Source organism: Conger conger, chromosome 10 (genome assembly GCF_963514075.1).
Source record: "Conger conger chromosome 10, fConCon1.1, whole genome shotgun sequence".
Classification (NCBI taxonomy): Eukaryota; Metazoa; Chordata; class Actinopteri; order Anguilliformes; family Congridae; genus Conger; species Conger conger.
In genome coordinates, this window is record NC_083769.1 from 9,791,816 (window position 1) to 9,810,176 (window position 18,361).

An 18,361-nucleotide genomic window follows, 5' to 3' on the forward strand; every position below is an offset into this window, starting at 1 on the left:
CAGTGTTTTATGGGGCCCACACAGGCGGTGCACCGGCATGCGGGACGAGTTCTCTCAGCAAAATTTAGTGCCCTCCGCTGCCGAGCGTTCGTTAAAATTCAGCGCCCGTGCTCTCCGAAGCCTCGGCACTCCAGAAGTCCCCAAATACCTAAAGACGGCACTAGCGCTCGAAACGAGGGCCTCAACAAGCTACCTCTTCTGCTGAATTCCACACACTTTAGCGAATAGCACCATTTAGAAATTGTCTCAGCGTGTTTTGCAGCAGCCATAGAAAGACACCGTCTTCCGTTAGCTTAGCCCTGCCCAGTGACAGTGCTAACGGCTCTCACACACACAGACCCGCTCCGGTTAGCTTAGCCCTGCCCAGTGACAGTGCTAATGGCTGACTCTCACACACACAGACCCGCTCCGGTTAGCTTAGCCCTGCCCAGTGACAGTGCTAATGGCTCTCACACACACAGACCCGCTCCGGTTAGCTTAGCCCTGCCCAGTGACAGTGCTAATGGCTCTCACACGCACAGACCCGCTCCGGTTAGCTTAGCCCTGCCCAGTGACAGTGCTAACGGCTGACCCTCACACGCACAGACCCGCTCCGGTTAGCTTAGCCCTGCCCAGTGACAGTGCTAACGGCTCTCACACACACACAGACCCGCTCCGGTTAGCTTAGCCCTGCCCAGTGACAGTGCTAACGGCTGACTCTCACACACACAGACCCGCTCCGGTTAGCTTAGCCCTGCCCAGTGACAGTGCTAATGGCTGACTGTCACACACACAGACCCGCTCCGGTTAGCTTAGCCCTGCCCAGTGACAGTGCTAACGGCTGACTCTCACACACACAGACCCGTCATACCGGCTTTCCGTGCCGCTTTCACAGTCCCAGGAGGTGAGTTTGCAGGAGAAGCTAACGTTCACAGATCCTCCTGCCCGCTTGCCTGCCCACCCACCCCCGGTCCGTGCCTGCCGTCCCACCCCCCCCAAACACCCCACCCGCCTCCCTGCCTCACGGAAGCCTCACGGCACCAGATGGAAGCCTGGTTACCTGTTGAAGTTGCGCGGCCTCGGCGATGCAATGCTCTCACGCGCCTGTAAAGGAGATAAAAGTTTGATGTGGGAGGGGGCGGTTGGGTGGGGTTCGGGGAGGGGGGCAGGGATGGTTCGGGGGTTGGGGGGTGGCGGGAGACAAATCTGAGCCAGGGTTGCTTTTACCATCTGCAAAGAAGGAAACAGGATTCCAAAGGGACTAATTAGAAGACCACAGCAGGCTGGAGTGCTCATTTGAAACCCCCCGTTTTCCCTCCCAGCGAACGAGCTGGATATGCCGCCCCCCATCCCCCTCCCCTCCTATAGGAGTCACTCCACTCAGGTTCCACGGCGTTCTCTCCAGTCACAGGCAAAAAAAAAAACGGCAAGAAAGAATCTTCTTTTCTCAAAATTGTGGTAATTGTGGTCGAAAGGCCGCATTTGCATTTGTTTTGCCTCGCATTGTTTTAACATTCATTCATTCAGTTACTATTTCAAGTGTCACTAAAATATTCCTCGAATGTGGATGAAGCAGGCTAATTAAGGGTGCCATTAAAACAGCGTTGCATCTGCTACCGTTCACAACACCGTTTCGCATCCCCAATAAACAGCCAAAGTCGAGACACCCGTCAGTAACAACGTAGCTAATATCCAGGACAGCGAGGAATGGAAATGTGTGAAGAATAACTATTTAATGCAAAGAACTGCTCAGTGTGTCAAGTGTAAAATATTGTGCAGTGTACACATTCTGGCCGCCATAGAGGGGCAGCGTTGTCACAGGCGGTAAGAGCATTCATCTGGCAGTGGGAGGGTTGCCGGTTCAATCCCGCCCTGGGTGTGTCGAAGTGTCCCTGAGCAAGACGTGTGCCTTCCATGGCAGCCAATCGCCATTGATGTGTGAGTGTATGTACAGTACTGTGCAAAAGTCTTTGGCACCTGTATAACATTCTGTACAAATGTGGGGCAGCCTGTAGCGTTGTGGTTAAGGTGCATGACTAGGACCCGCAAGGTTGGTGGTTCTAATCCCGGTATAGCCACAATACGATCCGCACCGCTGTTGGGCCCTTGAGCAAGGCCCTTAACCCTTCTGCTTAGTCTAATCAACTGTACGTTGCTCTGGATAAGAGCATCTGCCAAATGCCATTAGTGTAATGTAATGTAAAAATAAGATTTTTTCAAAAATAATTAAATGAAAGTTCCTAAATAAATGTACTATACATTGTACATTACATTGTAGTAATTTGGTAGAATAGTTAAAAACTGACTCAAATCTATATTTTGTGGCCACCCTTCGGCATTAAAACGGCATCACTTCTCTGAGATAGCCAACGCTGTCCTGCAGTTCTATAAGACAATCAGCAGGGAGGTTGTTCCAAGCATGCTGGAACTTGCCACAGTTCTTCTGCAGACTTTGGTTGGCTCCTTGCTTCTGATCTCAGACAGCCTTGATCAAGTTTTTATGTAAAAAGTAGTCAATTGCTTACAGTAATATGTCACTTTTTAAAATTAAATACACAAATGTCTCTGTAAAATTAAATCTTTTGGAAAATGAATATTTGGGAATCTCAAATGTGTTCTTTTATACTAACGCACACAAAAACATATGTATGTAAAAAAGTTTTCTGCACAGTACTGTATAAATGGGTAAATGAGAAGCATCAGTTGTACATAAATGCCAGCCATTTACCATTTAGAGTACGGAGCGCATGCGCAGCCACAGGGAAAGCCAGAGCTAGGCGCAGCCGGTTATCCTGAAGCGATCGAGGTCGAATTAATCGAATGCGTGAGCACCCCGGGGATTGAAATCAATGCCGGTGCAAATTGAGCGCCCGCGTTAAATGTTTTTGCCGGGGAAAAAAAAAACAGGAACTGAAAAAAGGTGAGCGGATGGCGGTGTCCTTGAGTTCAGGAAGGCTCCGGCAGAAGCAGGGAACTTGTGAAGCCTTCCTCCAGGCTTCCCGTTTGATCCTCTCTGAGAAGGAGGCAAAGTCAAGCGGTTTGGTGCTCGTATTGATCATAGGTGTTCTTTTATGTGCAGGCCCGCGTTGCCATGGGTACTAATGAGGGAGGGGAAAAGTTGGTAGCTCTGAAAGTTTAGTCATCAACCGAGCTCTTGATAATGAGCTGTTAGTCTTGTGTTAAATGCCTGTGATGGCCAAAAACGTAAAAGGCACTGGCTTAGCTGAAGTTGTGACATTTTTTTGGTGCGCTTGTTAAGCGAGTTGAGCTGATGTGTTGAACATTTGTATCGCCCCAAAAAAGCTCAAAAAGATCTTATCGTGGCTAGAGACAAAAATGCGATAAACCACCATTTGTTTTTTGACGTGCCACCCAAAAATATTTACCTGTGACTGCTGCAATGCTCTTTTTTGACAGTGAGCATCCACCTGGCTTAAGAGCCCAGGCCCATGACTCTCTCACACACACACACACACACACACACACACAGTGTGTTAATCAATGATTCTTCTCACTGGGGCCGGTGAGCCTCAAAGTTTCCCGGTCAATTTTGTGTCGTTTTTTTTTCTCTCTTCCCGTAGTCGCATCCCCCCCCCCCGCCCCGTGCCCTCTCTGTGGATCCGTAGGTATTCCGAATCCCCCAGCCAGGGAGTTATTTTCATCCCGGAAAAGTTAATTGCTTCGCCTGAAGAGCTGGGGACGTGGCTCGTAGCTCCTCGTGTCAGATCTGGCAACCCACTGAAGAGTTCTATTAATAATGGGGGAGTGGGGGGGGCGGGGGGGTGGCGCAGACTTCGACGCCTCGACGGCGACACTTCCTCTCGCTGAGATCTATTTCTCTCTTCTCCCCGGTAACCGCTCCGCACTCGTCCTCCCTGCATCTGTCAGACCCGCCGACCGACGGCAGCACTACTGCGCATTACTTATTTCTCTTTTTTTTTTTTACCCGTTTTCTGCTGAGCGCAAAATCCGCGCTCCTCACAGGGAAATCATCTTTACAAATAGACCGGCTAGACATCGGCGACAGTTTTTTTTTGCGGCCCCGATTCTTGTTTTTTTCTTTTTAGTACTCCCCAGTCGCCGAACAAGCACTGTGTAAGCAGAAATAAATTTGTTTTATTTTTTATTTTTTTCTCGCGTTTGAGTTGCGACCTGCGTTGTTTGTCCCTCCTCTCTTCCACTCCGAGGTGATAATTACCTCACAGCAGCCAGAGCGGTACGGTATCGCAAGGCGCGCCATTGGCCTTCTCGGAGCGCTGACGTGTTGTTCTTTTGCTGCTTTTTCGATTGTAAGGCGCCGTGGTGAACGTATTTCTGTTTTCCTGGCCCCCGGCTTCAAAGTTCACCACGTGGGCCCGGCTCAGGGCCCCCTGCGAAAGGGAGAGAAGAGCAAATCCATTATTTACTCCTACTTTCAGGCCTCCTCAGATGCCCACCAGAATAAAATATCCTTCAGACCAGATGCCTTGCAGAGGGGTGCTGCTGTAGGCCTGTAGTAATAACCTTGGGGCTCATTTTAAATTGTGAGAGCCTCCTTATTTGCAAAGCAACTGCAACTGCAAAGCAACTTCCCCCCTCCCCCCCACCTCCCCACCCTCCCTGAAAGAACACGAGGCACCTGTCGTGGAACAGATTGCACCTTGCAGCATTTTGTCTTTGATCATATTTTAATCATTTCAAAAATCACTCTTGTTTTCCCGGCCCGTTTGTTCGCATGAATACAAATTGGGCAGTTTGTCTCGGGCCGTAACGTATACGGCCTTCGCCCGCGTGACCGCTACGCAGAGCGACGCTCGTGCACGTACAGTCAAACAAATAAATCATCCCGCCGCCCGATAGCTTTGGGGATCCCGGGAGAGGGCGGGGAAAGGGCTGCAGAAACGAGATGAGCAAAAGAAAATGGACGCTCGGTGCTTCTACATTACCTGGCTGGGGGTGGGGGGGTTGTGTCGTTGTTGTGGAAGATGCTGTTAACCCCCCTCCCCCCCCTCACACACACATCCCAGGCTTGGCCTTTGTTTTTGGCAAGCCCAAAATCCTACTGTGAACCGAGAAGTTGTCTGTGAGCTTTGGCCATGTTCTTGAGTCTTTGTTTCAGCGAGTTGACTTTTCTGTTTTTCTTCTGTTTGTTTGCGTGCGTGTGTGTGCGTGTGTGTGTGTGTGTGTGTGTGTGTGTCTACGCTTCGCAGAATGCGGGAGAGAGACCTACAGAGCATGTGCAAGTGGGTGCTGCTTCTGACGTTCTGCCTGCTGTCTCTCTGGGGAAGGCTGGCACTGGCATCTTCGCACAGAAGTCACATAGGTAGGTCAGAGGTCAATCTTTTCTACGGGGGCAAACGGCGGACCTGCTGCTTGATAATGGGAACTGTGGGGTGTCTGAATTTGGACATAATGGTGTATCCTGGATAATATTTTGTATTGCTGGTTTTGGTTTTCAGTAAAAGAATGGGAAAAAAGCCTTCACTTGCTGGCAGAGAGTAATGAACAACATCCACCATGTAAAAGGTTAACTTACTGATATAGGATATGGGTTTATTTACATGTAAAATACTGTTACTGTTATAGCATATGCATTTATTTACATGTAAACTATTCTCTTACTGTTATAGCACATGCTTTTACTGTAGGTACCACGTAAGAGACTCTTACTGTTACAGCACATGGATTTATTTACCGTGTAAGATATTCTCCTACTGTTACAGCATTTTACATGCTACATAAAAGCATATACTTTTATGTCCCATGTAAGATATTATCTTACTGTTATAGCCCATGCTATTATTTGCCATGTAAAAGATTTTCTTACTGTTATAGCACTATATTCTTGATAGCACCTGCCTTTATTTAACATGTAAAAGATTCTCTTACCGTTACCACCTGCCTGCATTTACAATGTAAAAAATGCTCTTAGCGTTAGCGCCTGCCTTGATTTAACTTGTAAAAGATGCTCTTATCCTTACCACCTGCCTGTATTTACCAAGTAAAATATGCTCTTACTGTTAACACCTGCCTGTATTTACCATGTAAAAGATGCTCTTACCATTAGCACCTGCCTTTATTTACCATGTAAAAGATGCTCTTACTTTTAGCACACGCTCTTATTTACCATGTAAAAGATGCTCTTACTGTTAGCACACGCTCTTATTTACCATGTAAAAGATGCTCTTACCGTTAGCGCTTGCCTTTATTTACCATGTAAAAGATGCTCATACTGTTAGCACCTACCTTTATTTACCATGTAAAAGATGCTCATACCATTAGCACCTGCCTTTATTTACCATGTAGAAGATGCTCTTACTGTTAGCACACGCTCTTATTTACCATGTAAAAGATGCTCTTACTGTTAGCACACGCTCTTATTTACCATGTAAAAGATGCTCTTACCGTTAGCGCTTGCCGTTATTTACCATGTAAAATATGCTCTTACTGTTAGCACCTGCCTTTATTTACCATGTAAAATATGCTCTTACCGTTAGCACCTGCCTTTATTTACCATGTAAAAGATGCTCTTACCGTTAGCACACGCTCTTATTTATTGCCGCTGTGACGATCGATACGGGAGCAGCGACGGTCCATAGATCGCGGAGTAAGGAGGGGACACTGAGAGGGCATTCTGAGGGCACATGGCCTCGCTACCCTGCAGAGACGCGGCCTTCAGGAAGCACGTTATTGCTCCAGGAACGCGGAATGACCTTCCGGAGATTTCTCAGATGGGTAATTCCGCAGACTGGTCCCAAAGCCAATAAGGGGGTCCTATGATTACATATGAATCTTCTCCACGGACAGAAGAGAAGAGAAATGGATATTTTTATGTCAACAATTTTTCCCCCCAAGATGATAAAAGGGCAGGGAGAGAACACCCGTCGATAACGGCTGCCTTTTACGACTTGTGCAAAGTTTTAAAATGAATCAAGCTCAGGTATTGTCACATAAATGGAATGTGAAAGCATTCATTTGAACTTTATGAATATTAATGCAGTTAAATACTAATATCGTTTATAGCAAAGGGCTGTTTAAAATCAACAGACATAGTAGTTTATCTTTGAAACTTCCTGAAATGAAATTAATAATGGGTTCATCAAAAGTTAATTGTCAATTAAATATAGCAGAGTGTTTATAAAAAAATCTAATCAAAATTCAATTTGACATTTCTCAGAGCAGATTATTCAGGAAATTACTCATGATAACATCAATCTACTCAGTGTACCATGTCAGTTGTCAAAATATTCTACTGATTATAGCAGTAATAAAAGCGAATACACATCTGTAGGGTGTAGGAATATCACATTTATTGGAATAGATGAGAAAAGGAAATAAGAATTCTATAAGTGACATAAGGACTGCCATTTTTAATTAAAATAACAGCTTTTTCCTCAAGTGGAAATTTTCTGTTAACTACCCTGCTGAAAAAAACCCCAGCCCAAGCTAGGTTTTGAAACAGCTGGTAGTTGGTTGACCAGTTCAGACCAGCTCCCAGCTCGACATGGTTTGAAACAGCTGGTAGTTGGTTGACCAGTTCAGACCAGCTCCCAGCTTGACATGGTTTAGCTGGTTGACCAGTTCAGACCAGCTCCCAGCTCGACATGGTTTAGCTGGTTGACCAGTTCAGACCAGCTCCCAGCTCGACATGGTTTAGCTGGTTGACCAGTTCAGACCAGCTCCCAGCTCGACATGGTTTAGCTGGTTGACCAGTTCAGACCAGCTCCCAGCTCCACATGGTTCGAAGCAGCGGGTAGCTGGGTGGCCAGCGATGAGCTGAGACAAGCTACCAGCGCTAACTGGTTGACCACTTCATACCCAGCTAGACCAGCTTCATGACCAGCTTGCCGAAGCTGGTTGACCACTTCATACCCAGCTAGACCAGCTTCATGACCAGCTTGCCGAAGCTGGTTGACCAGCTCATACCCAGCTAGACCAGCTTCATGACCACCTTGCCCATGCTGGTTGACCAGCTCATACCCAGCTAGAACAGCTTATGACCAGCTTGGGCTTTTTCTTCGTCGGTGATGGGGCTGAGGGATCATTCAGAACTGTCTCAGCAAGCCGCTAATGGTACCGTGCAGGTGGGGGAATAACCCATGACAGTCCCCCTGTCAAAGCATTAGCACATTAACCAGACTAATTACCCGGTTAATTTAAAGTGGCACGTCACCTCTGTTATAGAACGCTCGCTTTCATAACTACCATTTGCATATATTCATCTAAGAACTCTAGAGGAGCAATCATCAAATCTGGAACCTCGAATCCAAATCCGGCCCTGGTTTCCTTTCCTCCCGGGTAATTGGCTGAACAATTAGTGCTACCGGTTGTCCCAGACTGTCTGCACACCTGACTCCCAGGTGAAGGCGGGGTGGAAAACCAGCGATGCCCGGACCTCGAGGGCCGTGAGTTGATAATCCCTGCAGGAGCAGACCTTCACTATTTTACCTCGGACGGCAATTAAACGAAAGCGAAATACCGACGAGAGATCACAGCGCTCAACGCGCCCCGCATTACAGCCACGGCTGCTGCTGCAGAATATGCAGACTGTATTTTCCACCGGGCCCTTTTCATTTCTCGAGGAAACCTTTCTTTTTTTTTTTTTCCAAAGGTTTAGATCTCGTATCCTCGCCGGGTTTGTAATTGGGGGAAGAGAGGCCCGGTTCGTTGTCATGACAGGAGAGATATTTATTGCTGCGCTGATAATTCTTTGCTCTACTGCCCCCACAAAAATGTGGGTGAAACAGAGGAAGGAAACGGAAAAAAATGTCTTCACAACTCTTTTTTTTTTCTTTCCCGTATAAGCTGCACATTTATTGCTTTTTTATGACTTAAAAGTCTTGTTTTTCGAGACAGCTATTTATGCGGTGGTTTTGTAGCAGGGGTTTGGATCTCCAAATTCAGCTCCGGGGGAGAGAGAGGGAAACGTAACCCGGGGAGGGGAGAGCGAGCCTCCTTCAGGGGGGATTCATGAATCTCATCAGGGGTCCAGTCCTCGAGAGAGCCCCTCTTGAGCCTCACTAATTTTAGCTCCCCACTTATCGGAGTGTTTCAATTTGGACCGATTTCCCTGCACTGAAAATGCTTAGCAGATTCGGTAATTAAGGCGAAAGGTGACATGAAGGGTGAGCATTTTTAATTGGCCAGAACAGCAAAGGTATCATCACAATTAATATTTCAAAGGATGGTGCCGCAGTACGATATTGCAATTAGCGCACCCACCCCTCCCCACTTAGAAAAATTCTCAATTTCAGGTTGACATCCATAATGACAGCCTTTTGTTACATGATTCATTGCCATGAACAAAAAAATATAATGTGTTTGAGTGCGAGTGCACTTGTCTACCTATCTAACAGGGGACCATGGTGTCATTACACATCCACCAAGACAGTCCCTTCTTAGTAACAAAGACGTGTTAGTGTGAACGTGAGTGTGTGTCAGTGTGTGTGTGTGTGTGTGTAATATAGTTCTGTTCAGTAAGGGTATCTTTAAGTGTGTGTGTGTGTGTGTGTATGTAATAGTATTCTTCCTTTAGTAATGGTAGCTTTAGCAATAGTTACTCTCTCTGAGCATGAGTGTGTGTAGGTGTGTGTGTGTAATATATTTTTGTTCAGTAAGGGTAGCTTTAGCATTAGTGACTCTCTCTGAGTGTGTGTGAGGGAGTGGGTATGTGAGTGTGTGTGTGTGTGTGTGTGTGTGAGTAGCTTTAGCGTTAGAAACTCTCTGAGAGTGAGTGTGTGTGTGTGTGTGTGTGTGTGTGTGTGTGTGAGTAGCTTTAGCATTAGAAACTCTCTGAGAGTGTGTGTGTGTGTGTGTGTGTGAGTAGCTTTAGCATTAGAAACTCTCTGAGAGTGTGTGTGTGTGTGTGTGTGTGTGTGTGAGTAGCTTTAGCATTAGAAACTCTCTCTCTCTCTCTGGAGATCCGCTCCCTGGGCCTTTGGCCTGCCCTGCCCACAGGGGAGTGATTGATCACGATTCTGCAATCAGTGGCTTTCAAGAGCAAGTCAATCATCGCCAGAGGTAGCCTGCGACGGCCAGGAAAAAACACTGAGGTAATCAGATAATTATCTCATATGGCCTCAAAGATCAGGCCAAGGTGAGAGCCCATTCAATAAATAAACCTCTTTTTCCCTTTTTGAAGGGTTTACCGAGGGCGTAGGTCTGATTGAGCCAATTCAGCCTAAAACCATAACCCGAGCAGAACACAAAGGATTATGGGCCCATTACAACCCTCTGCGGGCCCTTCCAGACCACCGAAAGGTCCTTTTCGCCAGATGACACCGAACAATAAGCCCAACTGCCCTCCGGGGCGAGGGTTTTCGGGGCAGAGAGTAATGGCGTCCTCTCCTGCCATTTCGGGGACGAACGCAAAACAGTTTCGGAGGGGGAAAGGCCGGATAACGTCGCCACTTCATTCATCTGGCCTTTTTTTTTTGCCGTTTTTGTTGTTTTGGACGAGGGAAGGACACGGTGGGGACCATCTGTCCGGAAGCCTTCAAAAGCGCTAAAAATACAGTGCCGGTCGACGGCGTAATGAGGTTGTGGTGGGACGTGTTCTGGGGTCGGGGGTGTCACGGCGAGGGGGGGGGGGGCTCGGTGACCGCGCACATTTGGGGGACCTGGTTTGCTCGGTGCGAACGAGACCTCCTCTGTTGCTCTTTATTTTCCCCCGTCTTCTAACCGTGGTCTTAGTCCCGGCCGCACCGCCGTTCCCCTTCAGGGAGGCTCCCTCCCCATCAGGGAGGCTCGTTCCCCATGACAAGCGCTCTGCAGCTGGCCGACGCGTATCGCAACTAAACAACGTCCTCAGCTCCGCACTCCGGGAAATAAAGGCTGGGCGGGGGTACATTTTGTTCTTTTGGGAACGAATTTGCCAAATGTGCCCTGAAAGTACAGTAATGTTCTATTTGGGTACTAAAAAGTACCTTTTACAAGCAGGAAAATGAATGATGTATTGCTGGCTCGGGGTGAAATTTTATGTACTCAAGCATTTGCACCTTTATAGGCATTTTTTCATATCTTTCTTTCTGAGAATGTAGCCTTTGGAAAGACTACTGCAGAACAACAAGCTACAATCAAACAAAGAAAATAAATGACATTTATTGGAAATTTGGGGGCGAGGTGGTGGAGAGGTTAAAGTTTTTTTGCCAACACTTTTTTGTATCTCGCAAAAAAAAAAAAACGGAAATATTCAATTTGCATACTTCAACAGTTTGTATTAGTCGCCCACTTTTCACCGGGAAGGCAATTAGGAAAACGACGCTGATGCTTCCTATTATTTCTCTAGCTTTACAATATTGTGTGTAGCACTCACTGATTAGAAAACGGAATTGGTTTCCAAGCTTGCTCCACATTAATCAGTGTTATTTGACAGAATCAAGGATGAAAAATCTCACAGACCAAATATTACACGGGTTAGACACAGTGCGCTGTCGTTTGTCATTACAGAGATGCCCTTATCGAGGACGGCTCGCCAAGCCTTTAATCTCCAGACCCTCTGGTGTGCTGTCCACTACCCTTAACATTACTCCACATCCCATCGTGCCATATTAACCACCATTATAATTTACTTTCATTTCCGGAACCCCCTATCCCCAAGAACTGCAAATAATCTCCCTCTGTGTTTTGACCAGGTCGGAACCACATTCTCTTTCTCAAGGCGAATATCTTTGCTGCTTTAGCGACTGTAGTAAGCGGCTAAGTGAATGAAACTAAAGGGGGAAAAAAATCAACAATACTGCATTGGGTTGTTGATTAGGGAGGATTAATTTATTAGGACCCTGAATAGTTTTTGTGCTGACTGTACTGCACGTATATTACAGAAGCTCTCCCCTGTAATTTCTGGACCCCTGTGTATATTAACTTACTCCGGTGCCTTGGCCACGGCTAATAAGCTCCAATTTAACCGTTCGGATAAAGCGATGAACCCCCCACACTATAGCTCTCAACAATTTGGCCCTTCGCACTGTTGTAATTGTTCCAATTAATTCTTCGGTTAAAATGTTCTGAACTCATTTCCAACGAATCCAGAAAATGTGCATTCAGAACGGCCCTGCGTGACTCCAGCGCCACTTAATTTCAGCGTAGCGTTTCTCCTTTTTTATTTTATTTCTGAACGGAGAACATAATGCGTTTCACTTTGTTTCGCGATGAGAGACGCGCTAGGAACAGAAGTGGCTTATGTTGGCAGATTTAAAAATATACAATAATTTCCTTTTTCCGTTCTCAGTTTACACTGGCACATTTTCATTCTGGTTTCTTTGGCTCCCTCCACAAGTCTTGGGTTTATCTGTTTTTTTTTTTACATAATTCCCAGCACAGATATAAGTTCTGCAAGAAAAAATATTAGATACTGTAGGTCAGAGTCCCTAGGGGTACACTAATGGATTTTAGCATCTCCTGCATTTTACAGATGCATTTCTAATCTAGGTGTGGAAAATGTACAATATATAATCTAATATGCTTAGCCACATTATCATTTTCTGAGCCAATTCAAATAATATTCTACAAATAATTACATGCTTGTGCTACTGAAAGTACACTTTTCCCATAGCATGGAGTAATTAGGTCTTATCCATATTGATGGGATGCTAATTTTCCAATATGACAAAATTTACAAAATGGCAGTTCGGTTCCATGTATGTTATGTTTTCGAGTGATTTGTCAATGATTACTGGATTTTAGGATCCATAATGACTTCAGGAATGTACAAAATAATTAGCATCAGCCGTTCTCATTAAATTGTGTTCCAACAACTGTATTACCTATAATTATGTTTCAGATTTAATTAGCACATGTAATTAAATGTGATTGTTCAATTACAAGAAACATGGTGTGGCTGACATTCTTCACCTCCGAACAAATAACATCCTATTAATGGATTTATTAATTAATCTTGCATCCTATATGCAGGAATGCGATGAGCTGAAATCAAGATGAGTGCACAGCAATTATGTTTTTTTTTTTGCTTGATATTGGGAGCTAACTTATTTATTTGTGATGATCATTTATTTAAAATGGCAATAGTGCAATCATCGGCAAGTACTATAACAAATCTGTCAACACTAAGTTAAATATGTTAAGCATACAGTAATTTATCTAACAAGCAATCAGTATTATTTTGTATTAGAACTTTTAATCTGGCTAATGGTCACTTGCACTACATTGGCTTTAAAATTGGCTGTAAATTTTTATTATAAAATTATTAAGAGCTAGCTGGTATATTGCAAGTGCCTACCTGAACAGAGGAGCCATTACCTTGTTTTGAGGCAGGGACTGTCCTGCTGACCGAAACCCTCCCTTTCTAGCAATGCTGTTTCCCCAGCGCAAAAATCAAGCATATCCGCTGATCAGTGCTACCACCCCGATTAACACTTTCTACATTACGCTACCTTACATGTCATTTCGCTGAAGCTTTTATCCAATGTGAATTACAGTTGATAAAGACTAAACAGGATTTGGACTGGAGCAATGTGGGGTTCATGGCTTTGCTCAAGGTCTCAACAGCTGTGCAGATCTTACCATGGCTACACCGGGGATCGAATCAGGGGTACCCTAACCACTACGCTACAGGCTGCCCCTTCTACATTATTATATACTTCATGTATATACTGTGTGTGTATATGCACATATGCTCCACAATGTTTGGGACAAAGACATATTGTTCTTCATTTGGCTCTGCACTCCACATTTTTTTGATTTGTAGTCAATGCTTAAAATGCGTACTCTCAGCTTTTAGTAAGGAGTATTGTTATGCGTTTTATTCACACGTACCCCGCGAGAAGCTGCAGCCTGCCCGCATCAGTGAAAGGTTGTGTCCTCCTCCTGCGGGTGTGACCGGCTGCCGCCAGAATCGATCCCGGTGGCGTGACCTTGGGCACTGTGACCCATCGGAGGAGCGGGCTTGCAGTGCCTTTCCTTTTAACCCGCCACTCAGATCCAGACCCGCTCAAACCCCTCATGAATATGTGCTCATAACTTTTACCTGCTGCGGCCGTTTGAAAAGACTCAAGCGGGTCCCTGCAAATTTTCAGCCAAGAGCTGCTTGAGACTGTTTTACCTGAGATTGTATTAATGTGTAATTGTGTTGTGCTTTTGTATTGCATTGCATTTTATGTTGTAATCTCCTCCCTTGGCCAGGGCTCCCTTGTAAAAGAGATAACCATCTCAATGGGACTCGGTTAAATAAAGGAGAAATAAAAATAAAACAAATACAAAACTGAGCCTACATGGTCACTCGTATGGGTGGCAGTGTAATGTCAGACACTCTTATCCAGAACTATGTTCAATAAAGTGCAATAACCAGGGAAGCACACTGAAAACCCAGTACAGGGAAGTACAGTTCCAAGTACTAGGAGTGACCGCATAGATAAAAGATTAATCTGATGAGACAAGCAAATGAATGTAGCAATAAAACTGTTTTAGCAAATAAAACACTCGTAATATACACAATTGTGAGAACTACAGTAAACATCTTACATAGTCAATTGGAAATTGCAGGGGGGGAGGGAAGGGCAGGGAGAGGACTGCAGTGGTCAGAATCTGCTCTAATGACCTACACGGGAAGGTCATTCCAACAGGAGCCAAAACAGACAGCAGTCGTAATAAGGAAATGTAATGGAATAAGAGTATTGCAGCTCTGTGGCCGTTGGTTCAATTCCCAGGTGGGGCTATGTGTTTGTACCCGAGACTAAGTTACTTAACCGGAAATTATTCAGTAAATGTCCAGCTACATTACTAGATTATATAGAACAATAATGCAAACTATGGATGCTGTTCTGCATGATAAATTACGTAAATATACTGTAATATACGTAATATTCTGAATCGGTGAAAATATGAATTTTTACAACTGAACAAATCACGAATCTACAGAACTTTTTTTTGCTGGTGCATCAGAAATGTTAAGTATTTGAACCTAAGTCTGGTAACATCCGCACACTACAGCCTGTTTAATGGAAAGGTATGCATCATAATCATCGGATGACATGATCTCCAGCATATCTTGCCCATTGGACAGTCCCTGGCCGGCGGACTATGGTTCCCTCCCCTGATCCCCAGTTCAGTGAGTGAGGCCGACCTGCTGATAAAGCTAGGTTTTGTAATAGCTGGTAGCTGGTTGACCAGTTCAGACCAGCTTCCAGCTCGACGTGGTTTCACTGTGTGACCAGCTCAGATAAGCTACCAGCACTAGGTGGTTGACCAGCTCATACCCTGCAAGGACCAGGATTATGACCATCTTGGCCATGCTGGTTCACCAGTTCATACCCAGCTAGATCAGCTTATGGCTGAATTTTGAAAGCAGGACTTTACACCAGGGCGGAGGAAGTAGAATCAGAGCAGGCTTGGTGGAAAGGGAAGGTCAGCCTTCTTTGCCAGAGGCAAGGGCATTGCAACCCTGCCAAAATGCCTGAGACCTATGGAGAGACTAGCAGCCTCTCTGTCCTGATAATGTCATTCTGGCGAAAGACCAGGGCTGGGCTTAGTCAGTACTTGGACTGGAGACAAACTTTAGTGTGAGATGATAAACCGAGGTCCTGACTCACTGAGGCCATTAACCATCCCTTGCGTTCTGGCCTCTCTCAACCTGGCCACCTATTAATCCCACAGATCAATCATCTTAATAATTCCCTCCCTCTCCATCCCAGTGGATGTGTGGGTGAGTGCTGGTGGTAAAATGGCCATCATGCATCAGCTTATTGTGCTGTAAAGCACTCTGACAAAGTTAAAGGTGCTACGGTATAAAAAATGCATAATAATAATAATAACAGTAGTAGTAGGCATAGTAGTAGTAGGAGTAGTCGTAGTAGTAGTAGCAGTCGTAGCAGCAGGAGCAGTAGTAGTAACAGTTGTAGTAGTAGTTGTAGTTGTAGTAGTAGTATAGTCGTAGTAGTTGTAGTAGAAGCAGTAGCAGTAGTAGTGCTCTTACTGTAGTAAATAAACCTACATTAGTGAAACTATGTAGAAATCAAAACAGATTTGTTCGCTGCTTATGGTTTATAAAACTGATTAAGGAAAGACTGGACGCTGACCTCGTCCAGATTGTTTAGCTTCTGAAATACACTGCACGGATCACAAGCTACAGTCCCAGAAATCTCTCTGTCACAGGTATAGCAGATAGCAGCTTCACATGTGAGCGACCAGTGAGTACGTAACAGTTGCCAGCTTATGACAGGTAGGATGATATACACTGTGCTTTATTTTGTGAAATGTCCTGCCTGCATCTATGATTTTGCAAGTGGTAGGAGAATACGGGCATAGATCAAGCATACTGCATACAGTGGCTTAACGTAGGACTTGGACATGGAAATACATGTGTGACTTACCTGTTGGACATGAATATACACTCAGTGAGCACTTTATTAGGTATTAATTAGACTTATTTTTTAGGCTTCTGCTGTAGCCTATCCACTTAGAGTTATGATGTGTTGTGTGTTCAGAGATGCTCTTCTGCATACCACTGTTATAATGTGTGGTTATTTGCGTTACTGTCACCTTCATGTCAGAACTGTTGCCCATTGGTTTTATTTTGTTTTTTTGCACCATTCTTTGCAAACTCCCCCAACAAATCCCAGGAGATCAGCAGTTTCTGAGATACTCAAACCACCCTGTCTGCCACCAACAATCATTCCACGGTCAAAGTCAGATCACATTTTCTCCCTATTCTGATGATTGATATGAACATTAACTGAAGCTCCTGACCAGTATCAACATGATTGTATGCATTGTACTGCTGCCACACAGTTGGCTGATTAGACAATTGCATGAATAAGTAGGTGTAATAAAGTAAAAATGTTCCTAATAAAGTGCTCAGTGAGTCTATTTGTGACACACACGCATGTACACCCTGCTCATGTAGATAGATGTGTAACATGCACATTAACCATGTAAATACGTGTGTTACACACACCCTGGTCATGTTATTAACATGACACATACACCCTGCCCGTGTACTGTACATATATTTGACTGTCCTGCCAATGTGCTTGAAAATTATTCTTCCTCCTCATTTGGCAAATGGTCGGCCTATAAAATCTGCCCGAATTCAAAACAACCTCGTAAAACTATGATAAACACTTAATATAACAATTTATGTTCACCCTCTTTAGTAGTGGTCCAGGGATGCTGAAACTCATTCAGTCCCATTCCGTATTTTGCTCCCGCCTTCGCCGTACACACGCTACCGTACCATAGAATTGCGCAGGGTTAAAGGATGTGGTCACGCTTATATAAAAAGATGAAACCACTGATTCACCATCCCTGCCCTGTCTGTTGCTGAAAGGTCTGCTGGTAGCTACAACTTGACGCGGGTCACATGATGTTATGCTTCGGCAAAGCGCAAAATTTGCGCAACAGCCACGTCTCGTTAGCTCAACGGCCCATAAGTTACATTTCAAATACACCCGCCCCCCCATCAGTGACCACGGTGAAGCTGTGTCAGGACTGTAAATGATTTAATTTAAACAGCACAACAATCAGATAGAGGTCCAAATGATCAGGCTGTGTTTCATGCAGTTTCCGGAGTCTGTTGACGAATTCTGCTAATGCAATTTTCATTTCGAGAAAGTACAACATAATTTGATTGACTATGAATGACTTTTTGGTGCCGTTTCAGAGTAAACAAGGCTTAAGTTAATTAAAGTCAGGCAGGGTTCACTATCTCCAGAAGGAGGAATTGATTTCAGACCTGTAACAAAAAAAAAAAAGAAACAGAAAAATACATCAAGATTACTTTATGCAAAAATACACACTCCGGTAGTTATCGGTATGAAAAGAATCATGATGATGAACTGGAAAGGCTTCATTTACTTCAGTTTTGTCCCGAGGAATCGCTTGTACTGTCTATATGGCGATGGCTAAATGAGATGAGAAAGGCATAAGACATTAAGATAAATCTCCTGCTTTTGACCATTATAGTCCCATTTTACCAGGGGATAGAAGGGAGGTGAAGTGGCCATTTGTGGAAAATTACACGATGGGAGTCTCTCGTGTCTTCTGAATAAATAAATACCGAGGCCTCACAGCATATTGCAAAATAGTTTCAGACTTTCATATTTAAAAGGTTTTGCCCTGGACTAGACAACAGAAAATGTATTTCACTGCATTAAAAAAGCACTCTTGTCATTTATGATATGATTGTGTGCGGTGAGCATAATTAGAATGAAAATGCCACAAATGAGAATGTAAATAGCACAGCACAAGTGTATGCTAAATTTGATCCAGAAGAACTAAAATATACCTCCACTGTGACTTTATTTCTGAGAGTGAATGGCTCTTACTGTATGCCTCCTATTTGCTACCTGATTTGGCCAGGGTGCACCACGCATTATGTATGGTTTATTCATTTATGGATTGTTTAGGATTGGCCGTTTGGATTCAGCCTATTCATTTTTCAGTCATTGAT

The 18,361-nt window shown here is 44.7% G+C and overlaps 1 protein-coding gene across 1 annotated transcript in view; it reads left to right on the plus strand.

Annotated features, from left to right (window-relative positions):
* Positions 1 to 18,361, plus strand: part of LOC133139064 (chemokine-like protein TAFA-2) — a 117,947-nt gene that overhangs the window by 60,479 nt on the left and 39,107 nt on the right. The window contains exon 2 of the mRNA XM_061258339.1: positions 5,169 to 5,281. Coding sequence (XP_061114323.1) covers positions 5,170 to 5,281 — 112 coding nt within the window. The 5' untranslated portion in view covers position 5,169. The remainder of the gene's footprint in view (positions 1 to 5,168; positions 5,282 to 18,361) is intronic.